Source organism: Chroicocephalus ridibundus, chromosome 22 (assembly GCF_963924245.1).
Source record: "Chroicocephalus ridibundus chromosome 22, bChrRid1.1, whole genome shotgun sequence".
NCBI lineage: Eukaryota > Metazoa > Chordata > Aves > Charadriiformes > Laridae > Chroicocephalus > Chroicocephalus ridibundus.
The window spans coordinates 6,160,106-6,169,685 of record NC_086305.1 but is presented as its reverse complement, the minus strand read 5'-3'; the positions used below and the strand labels follow the sequence as shown (position 1 = coordinate 6,169,685).

The 9,580-nt window shown below is 46.4% G+C and overlaps 1 protein-coding gene across 2 annotated transcripts in view; it reads right to left on the bottom strand.

Annotated features, from left to right (window-relative positions):
- Positions 1 to 3,389: 3,389 nt before the first annotated feature.
- Positions 3,390 to 9,580, bottom strand: part of SPPL2B (signal peptide peptidase like 2B) — a 38,392-nt gene continuing 32,201 nt past the window's right edge. For both annotated transcript variants that reach the window (XR_010073987.1, XM_063358385.1), the window contains exon 16: positions 3,390 to 9,577. Coding sequence is in view for 1 of the 2 variants with exons in the window: in XM_063358385.1 (XP_063214455.1) it covers positions 9,504 to 9,577 (74 nt within the window). In the remaining variant the exon portion in view is untranslated. The remainder of the gene's footprint in view (positions 9,578 to 9,580) is intronic.

Here is a 9,580-nt window from a genome sequence, read left to right as displayed (position 1 = left end):
GAGCCAGCGATCGCCACACGCGGCTCCTGTCCTTACTGAGAGGGGGGGGAGAGATACGGCCGCAATGAGGGAAAAATCATCAAAACCTCGTGGGTGCATTAGTGGTAGAAGAGGTTAGGAACGAGGAGTAGCAGTAGCAGCCGCTGCACTCCCACTGAAGGAGCTGGGAGCGACACATAGAAGTTAAACGAGAGGAGCCGCTACGCATACGGTCACTGGCAACCAGACTGCCCAGCTCGGCTGGGGCCACTCTGCTCATCGCCCGTTTGCTGCGCCCACCGTTGCGGTGTACGGATAACATAAATGCTGTGCTAAAGCAATAAAATACTCGAAATTCAACAGAGCGGCAGGGAAAAACATCCCGCCGTACCAGAAGGATTTAGACGCCTTTAACAGTATTTAGCTGGTTTGCTACGACGCGGGACGGAGCGCTGAAAAGGCTTTGCCCAGGGTACGTAATTATTTCAGCGGCCAGAAGACGTCTAGGTAGGAACCACACAGCACAGAGGGCTTTACATCAACGGATTTCAAAGGCCATTCTGCTTCCCGGGAAAGCCTTTTTACTGAGGGCATGGAAAAAAAATGAGGGTGAGGTTAAACGGTCGCGTCTCCTGGTTGCCTTCCCGGGGAGCAACAGCCAAGAGACGGAACGGTGACAGAAAATAACAGCTTATGGCAACTAATCAGAAATTCAGGGTTATTTTAGCTCATCAGAACCTCAATGTGATACATCAAGGATGGGTGGCGCACGCTCTGCAGCACCAACCCCAAGCCGCATTTTCAGGGCGGATTTTAACCATTTTCTTTTCCTGCCCTTGGAGGACACATTTCTTAGAGCTGAAAGGAACAATAAAAGCGGCTGTTGATTTCACTGTGTTTTAAGTTTTGCCTGCAGAGCAATAAAACAATCAAAATATAAGCAAACATAGGAATGGTAGAAGAAATAATACTCATAGATAAGTTTATGAGGAAAACTGAGAAGAAAACCACTTTTTTCTATAAAATCCAATTCTGCACTAGCGATTTTTATAAATATAGAACCGTGATGGTTATGTGCCTTTCTCTTGCTAGGAGTTTCCCCCTTTTTTTCCCCAGAAATAGTATGGAAATACTGAGTGACTCAGCGACTCCTTATAAATGGAAGTTCTTTGACCTTTGCTGGAATTGTTTTCAGTGTTCAGCAGCCACCGAACAGCCCCGGAATGGCCTCAGCATTGTGTCCCTTTGCTGACCTCCAGCCTGGGTAAGTTGCAAAATAAATATACTCGTGATAGGGACTTCTGGAGGTCTCTAAACCAACTTCTCACGTGAAATAAGACCATCATCGCCCTCCTCGCTGCAGTAGGTACTGGGGATCTTTTTGCCGGCTTTAAAAAGCTACTGCCTTTGCTAACGTGACAGTCCTGGGGTAACGGAGTGCAGCAGGAAGGACAAAAGAAACCTCCTGAAGTTCGATGAGACTGAAAAGTTCTGTCCCTGGGATGGAGCAGCCCCACGCCAGAGTCCACGCAGCTCCCTAATGCCCCCTGCCTAATACTGCGCTTCCCAACATGGACAAGAGATCTAGGAAGAGGCACCGGGTCAAGGCTCGCTGCTCAGGTGGTGTTTCCTTGTGTCCTCCAGAGAAAAGAGGGTTTCCCCTGCCCCACACAGAGGAAAACACGGACTGTTTGAACGGCTGGACTATATCCGTGGCTATGCACTAGCAGAGGACACACACGCGCGTGACCGTGATGAGGGTAAAAACCATAAGGGATTCCCATTTGGGACACGCGGCAAGAGCTATGGAACTTGTAACAAGCGAGCTGTGAGTGCGAAACTCAAGCGTGTCTTTTAGTTGTGGTACGGCGGGGGATGGAGAGTGTCCCTGTGCGCGCAGCCAAGCCATCGAGGAACTCCCCGCTGAGTCACCTGCACAAGCCAGATAACGAACTGATTGGAGACAATAAACTGACTTGAAACCAGGCAATGGACTGAAGGGTCTTCGCCAGAAAGTATTTGACCCGTGAATAGACCAGTTCCTGTGCTTAAAACACCCATTGCCCGGGTAGGAGAATCCAGCCCTTCCTTCCCGAGCCTGCCCCAGGCAGCACCGAGCAAGTTGAATGTAGATAAGACGCTTGTAAATAGTCAACACTAACTGGTCCTGCAGATGCAGAAGTGGTCACATAGGACAGATCTTGGGTAAGAATGGAAGATAGCTGGGAGATGCTTGGAATGTAATGAAGATAATCAGTAGTGCCGTGCTGGTGGCAGAACCATCCCCCAGCAGAAGAGCAGTTTAGGGTCTTGCCCAACCCAGATGAAGACAGCCTCCTCTCTGAAAGACTCAATCCCCCATTAGAGAATTACTCTGTGCCAAGACCAATAATTTAGGTTTGGGGTTTATTTTTGGGTTTTGGTTTTTTTTTTCTTTTCTTTTTTGTTTGGTTTTTTTAAAACAAACGCTGTGTCCATGCCTACGCAACAGATACAGTATTCTAAGAGTCACACAACTTGTTTATTATGCTAATTCTGTGTATGTTTAAATCTAGAATACTAGTCACTGTTTCAACTAACATAGGATGAGGTTTAGAGTACCTTAGGATGCGCTTTGTGGCCAGACCGTGTCTTAATTTTTACTAGCCCTTATTTAACACAAAACCAGTCTTTCTGGTTTTGAACCCTCTTTGTCTGAATGGATGTAGCTGTGTCTCTTGCTTCCCCAGCAACAGCCCAAACAGAAAGGCTGGCTTGCTACAACCCCCTTTTTTTTTTTTTTTTTTTTTTTTTTTTTTTGATAAAAAAGGCCAAGTAACACAAGAAATTTCTCAATTTCTGCCTTCCCGGCAGCATTGCGCACCTAAACGTGAAACGCGGGGCACGCTGAAAACCCTGGGCACAAAAACACAGAGTGGAAACGTACCTGTTTGCAGTTTGTACCTTTCTCGGCTACAGCCATGACGTGCCTCATCATTCAGTAGAAATTTACCATTATTTTAAAAAACAAAACAAACCAAAACAAAAAACCCCCTTCCTTCCCAAGCAATAGCACGACAACATGCAGCAGGTTCATCAAAACCGATGGGATCAATCCCGCGACCGCACCAGGGTTAGAAAAGCAGGAGAAGAGACGCCTCTCGCAGGGACGGCCCAGGCAGGTGAGACGCTGCGTCTGGCGTCCGGTCTCGCACGTTAACGGAAAACTTGAAAAAGCAATTCATAAAAGGCAAGTTTGATGAGTTTTGCGTGGAATCCAGCCGAGGACAGAAGCGGGGCCCAGCGATCTTTTAAATGACAAGAGACCTTGTACCGCGTCCTGGTGCAAACAATGAAGAGGCGCAAACAGCCGGATTTCAAATGTACGGGTGATACAAAATAGCAAAATTCAGTTTAAAAATTAAGTATCTTTATTTTTTACAGTTTTAGAAAATTTTTACAGTTTTAAACTACAACAGGCTAAAGGAATGTAAATTCCAGTGTTTTTTAAAAGCAAAACAGAAGGAAAAAAACCAAAATCCACTGCAATTTCAGCTGACCAGTCCTTTTCAAGTTTGTTTTCTTTCCACGTAACCTGACATAGGCTTCATTATTCCACGGAAAATTCACTCTGCAGAAACCCTTGGGTTATTTGCTCATCTCTTCTCCTCTTCCCCCCACTGTTAGTTTTGAAATAGGGTTTTTCCCCATGTTACATCACAGAAGGAAGAAGCAAGTCTACGTTTGGTCACTGGAAATGCTACGTATTACAACGTATTTACACATATAAAAATATATATTATGCTGTGCAATTGGATCCAAGGCTGTAATTCCGTCAGGGGGATGGCCGATATCAAAACCACGAGGAGCTCTAGAGACACGGGGTGGAAAGAACCCACCCAGACTCAACTGAAAATCTGATGCACGTATTACAGTAAGACCTATGGGTTTTGAAAAACAGAGGTGTTTGTTTACCCAAAACGCCTTTTGCTGCTTGGAAACAACATTGCTTTTTCTCTTGGTCTATCAATGACTCTATCCTGTTGTCGGCACAGGAAGATATTAGTGAGGTGACACCTTCAGTTCTTTATTACTTGCAAACCATAAAAAAAAAAATATAAAATTGCTCATACCACAGATTTAAGATACTTATATCGTAGATAAAAGTTTTATCTGTCCTCGTAGATACCACGCACCAATGCTGCAAGCCATCACCGAGCAAATGCTCCACCTTCTACAGCCTGTGGGAAAGAAGAGTCGCCCTCTTCACACAGGGGGGCTACGGTTCAGGAATCTGTCGAACCAAAGCGATGAAGCTCGTACGCGTAGCGTATGCGATGAATTGACTAACCAACAAGGCAGATGAGATGCAAGATAAAAATCAGGGAAGGATCTTCATTTTACCAGCATCCCTGACACAGCTGTTGACTGACTACGTCCTTACAGAGAACTAAATCCCTATTTCGTTACATCCCGTCTGCGCTTCATTTCCACGGCTTCGGTTTGTTCGGCAATAGCAGCCCCTCTGCAGAAAAAATACTTGAACTGAGTTTTCACACCAGCCGTCCTACACTGGCCAACTCTCTCAGCTGGGTTCTTTTGGTGGTAGTGTGTGTTTGTTTTTTTTTTTTTTGTTTTGTTTTGGTTTTTTTTGTAATTAAGGGGCTAAACTGCGTAGAAGATCTTAAAATAGCAAAAATATATCGTAGGTAATGGATCAGAAGAAAATCCTTCATTCAGCACTGTATGAAACGAGCTTGAAAAGTTTGCTCCTCATGCACACGCATGCCGAGTTAACGGTGTGCATTCGCAAGCGCTAAAATTAACAACCTTTAGAGTTTGCACTCTTCGTGACACTAGCCCATATACTATTATTTGAACATTAGTACAAAGTCCTTCCACAAAGACATCAGACATTTAAAACTGTTCTACTTACAGTGTTACCTCCCAAGAATAAACCTCCTCACTGAAAGCAGCTACTGTCGAGCATCCAAGAAACTGGCACGAAGCAAACGGGTACCTCAGCTCATAAATCCTCTCCGTGCTCGTCTAAATCTCCGCCTCCCGCCTCCCATGTAATCCACCTGCAAAGCACCGCTACATTCAGTTTCAGCGAAGGAACACCGGCGCTGCTCAAACGGGTCGGGCGCGTTGCGAGGATCTGCAGGAGCCCCAGTTCCTCCAGCACGGGGCTGGGTGGAGGAACTGGAGGAACACGGTTACGAATAACAAGACCATCCCCGCCCAGAGCCGTCAATCCCTACTTTTCTTTAAAGAGTTCGGTTTTACTTTCAACCAGGCTGAAAGTACCCAAGCTCATACTTACTGGCGGTGACTTCTAGGATGAAATCATTAATTTTTTAGTGTTAAAGTGTGACACGCCCCCGCCCCACCCCCCCTCCCCATGATGAACGCAACACACAACCCGGGCGTCAGGCTGGGCTAGAGCGACCGATTCCCAGTCGCACGCTCTTCCGACAGCACTAAGGAGCCCGCTACGAATCGGAGGTTTCGTTTTGCTCTCCCACAGCTTGTGCTGGCTCCATGAAAGTCCGAGAATCATGTGAGATCTCCAGTCTCCAAACTGTCCTCTCCAATCATCGTTGGAGAGGACAAGTGACAACGCCCGAGTTGAAGGCAAGCAGGCAATAGATGCTCACACCGGCACGCGCGCGGACCACTGCGGACCACCGCCGTTATCGGGCAATTAGAGAGAAATAAGGCTCCCGCCTCCCTCAGGCCTGGTGCCACAGTGGAGCCTGTGGTAACATCCGTCACACACTCAGTTTTTTGAGGTCTCCCCTGTCAGCTATGAAAAAAACAGTTTCTGACCGAAACCAGATTGAACTGCACCACTGTGGGGGCTGGTTTGTTGTTTTTTTGCTTTGTCAAGCTAAACCTGAACCACTGTTTTGAGGGTTTTGTTCAACATGAACTGGAAAAACTTCAGTCAGAACTGAACGATTAAAAAAAAAAACAAAAAACAAACAACAAAAACAACCAAAAGACCCCAAAACAACCCCCAAACCCAAAATCCTACTGGTTTCTTGCTCTGGAAAATGTATGTCAAGGATTGTGCTCCCCAGAGACACCACCAGCGTCCGACCATCCCAGCTTTTTAAAGCTCGGATCCACAATAAAGACGTGGCAGGTTTATGGCATTTTCCTGACTACAGCTACAACTTTAAGATGAGAAGAGCTACTTCTGTCCTTTACAAACTTCTGGCTTGAGGAAAAGGGTATTGTATTGGAAGCAGCAGGAGCTCTGACCCTTGTGTACAACCCAACGTCGGTCTCCTGGAAGCACCACTGCCCAGGGCACGGTGTTCAGGGAGAGCATCCCACTCTCCGCCTGGAACTCGTTCAGCAGTACCTGACTATTAGGTGGTGTTTACCCACTACTGCAGATAAAGCTCAAGTCACTAATATATATCTATTTTTTTGTTTTAGGAGCTATGATGAGCTTGTTTACATTGACACCATGTCTCTGCCCATTTTCAGCTAACCGACGTTTACGTTAAACACCCAAGGAAAGTCCACAGCACACAGTGCACGCGTGTCGGCAGTAAGCGTTTCCCGACCAAAGTTTCTAGCCTACAGGTCACCTCCAAGATTTCTCGGAGATAAAACCCTGGAAGAAGTTCACCCTCTGGAGCTAAACTTGCACACTAACATGCAGGAAAATATTGGGAGAAATTTGATAAACTGTAGTGCCGCCTTCAGCTAAGGTGGAGGGAGGTCATCCTCCCCCTCTGCTCTGCCCTGGGGAGGCCGCGTCTGGAGCGCTGGGTCCAGTTTTGGGCTCCCCAGTTCCAGAAGGACAGGGAACTGCTGGAGAGGGGACAGCAAAGGGCTGCCAAGGTGATGAGGGGACTGGAACATCTCTCTTGGGTCTCCAGTCTGGAAAAAAGAAAACTGAGCGGGGACCTTATCAACGCTGATAAATACTGAAAGGGGGGGTGTCAGGAGGATGGGGCCAGGCTCTTCTCAGTGGTGCCCGGGGACAGGACAAGGGGTAACAGGCACAAACTTGACCATGGGAAGTTCCATCTCAACACGAGGAGGAACTTCTTTGCTGTGAGGGTGGCAGAGCCCTGGCACAGGCTGCCCAGAGAGGTGGTGGAGTCTCCGTCTCTGGAGACATTCCAACCCCGCCTGGACGCGTTCCTGTGCCACCTGCTGTGGGTGACCCTGCTCTGGCCGGGGGTTGGAGGAGATGATCTCCAGAGGTCCCTGCCAACCCCAGCCAGTCTGTGATTCTGTAAGGAAGGTGGCTCCGAATTATCCGAGGAGCATGCACACTTGTAACCCTTGGCTACCAGCAGATCAACAAGAGGACCAGGAGCTGCAATATTCCCCAACAGCTGCTGGGAAAACAGAGCCGGAACAGCCACTGCATCACAAGAATGACGACTCTGTGCACAATATACTAGTGCACAGTTCAAGAACATCGAATTTAAGCACATTATTTGTCATCTCTCACTAATCTACAGTTGGCAAAACCTCATCTTTACTCCACGTAATTTGAATGTTTACCTGCAAAACTGGAAGAAGCAAAGGCAAGGGTGAAACAATCGCAGAAGAGCACATAATTGATAGATGCAGAAGATAAAAGAGGATCAGTGAGGAGACAATTCTCTTGTGCCAGTGCCAAAGGAATCTTCTGGTGGAACACAAGGCTGTCCTGTTCTGAAAATGCTCCAGGGTGCCAGGAACATTCAATGCAACCAAACAAATTAAACATACATTTGAAAAAAAAAAATATTCTTATCTGAGTAGAAAGAGCACTGCCTCTATTTAACACGTGCCTTGATGTGGTTTCTTTTCCAGAGGATTTATCATCTTTAAATTAACAAAAACAGAAGAGCCTTTGTAACACAAGATCCGCGATGTCAGTCACAATGCTTGCAAAACTCCAGTACGGCACTTCTAAGATATAAACCAACTGCTCTGGGATAAAGCTCACGCCACAATGGCATTGAATCGTAGAAAGCCCGATCCTCAGACTACGCCTCTACTCAAGTGGGCCAGGGCTTGTTCGCTGGCGTCTGATGTAGGTGGCACGACACGGCTCGTGGTCTCCGTGGTTAAAGTCTTTACTCTCAGAACAAGACGAGCCCAGCGGCCGCACGCATCGCAAACAGCCCTGCCCCACAGAGCTCTCACGCGCTTCCCCTGACTGACCCCTCAGGTTGTTAGCCATTCATAGAGACTTTTGTGCCACCTGCCCCCAAACTCCCTTGCTGTAATTGACGCCTGTTCATTCCAATACCATCCAATTTGCAGCAGCATTTCAGATTTTTGGATATTTGTCATACACACCCTTAGGTCTTCTCTTTGGAGTAGTAGTTTTGGACCTCTCTGAAGTAAACTCGTCCACTGCCGTTCTTTTTCTGTAGCTCCTCATTCTTTCCAAGCCACCTTCACTTTTTTCTTATCCTTTCTTTCCCCCTCCATCCTGCCTAGCACTGCTGGCATAGAGCCTAACCTGAAAAACCAAAGAGCTGTAAGTGCGACCCTGTGCTTCATGTCCCGCCGGGAAACCACACTCCAGCTAAAATACCTAAAGATTACTCTTTCCTTCTTACGCTAAACAATTCATATCCCTCAACACTGATGTTTTCTGGACATCATAGTCCCTGTTCTCTTCTGGGCTCTAATAATAACATCCTAATTTACCTGAAAACGCAGCCCTTACACAGATTTTTATTTTAAAACACCAGAGGTTATATTTGTCATGGAAAAAGGCACCATCTCTGCAGGCTTTGGACAAATATTTGGATCTGCTGGTATGTCTGTATTGAAAACACCTACTGGTGTCAAGGTGATGTGTGTCAAGTGTCAATATTGCACATTACTGCTTAGCCAGCTTATTTATCCATCAACGTACTACAAACAACAGGCCAAACGACGAAAGCATGTAGAAACTGCTGTTTTGTTAACTGATAACCAAAAGCTGTCATTAAAAAATAAATATCACAGGGCTTTACATGCTAACACAGCCAGTGTAGTGCAAGAACCCAGGAACACACGCACTGCCCAACCAAGGGGGTAAAGAGAAGAAAGGTAAGAACAAAACTGCCGGATCTTGCGCTAAAATAGCTGGGTGTAAGCATTTACTTCAAGGCAATGCTGTTACCAAACACCCGATACAGGCTTTTCTTTTTTTTTTTTTTTTTTTTAAATTGTCTAGCCAGGAAGAGTTCTACAAACAGTAGGGTGAGATATCCAGGAAACACGGAGCATATATGTGGGCTCAAGTGTCGTGTTTTGAAAGAGCTTTCAAAGGCGGAATCTACGGGAGAACACGGATTGTGGTTAAGTAGAAAGTTACCTTTAAATTCTCTACGCGTTCTTTCGCCCATCAGACTCTAGAGAACAACAAGCTGCAGGTAAACGCACAGCATCTCCCAAATGAAATATTAAGTCATGAACGCAGCCATGTTTTTAATTATTTTTCAATGGAAATCGTATTATTTCAGTACGGTTTACTAGCTGGTTTCTTCCCGACTCCAGCCAGTGCTGTTTCCCGGCGTACTCACAGGTCAGGCGGCACTACCATTAGGGTGAGGAGATGTTCCCAGTCTGCGCGATGCAGCACGGATGCAAAAAATCAAATCTG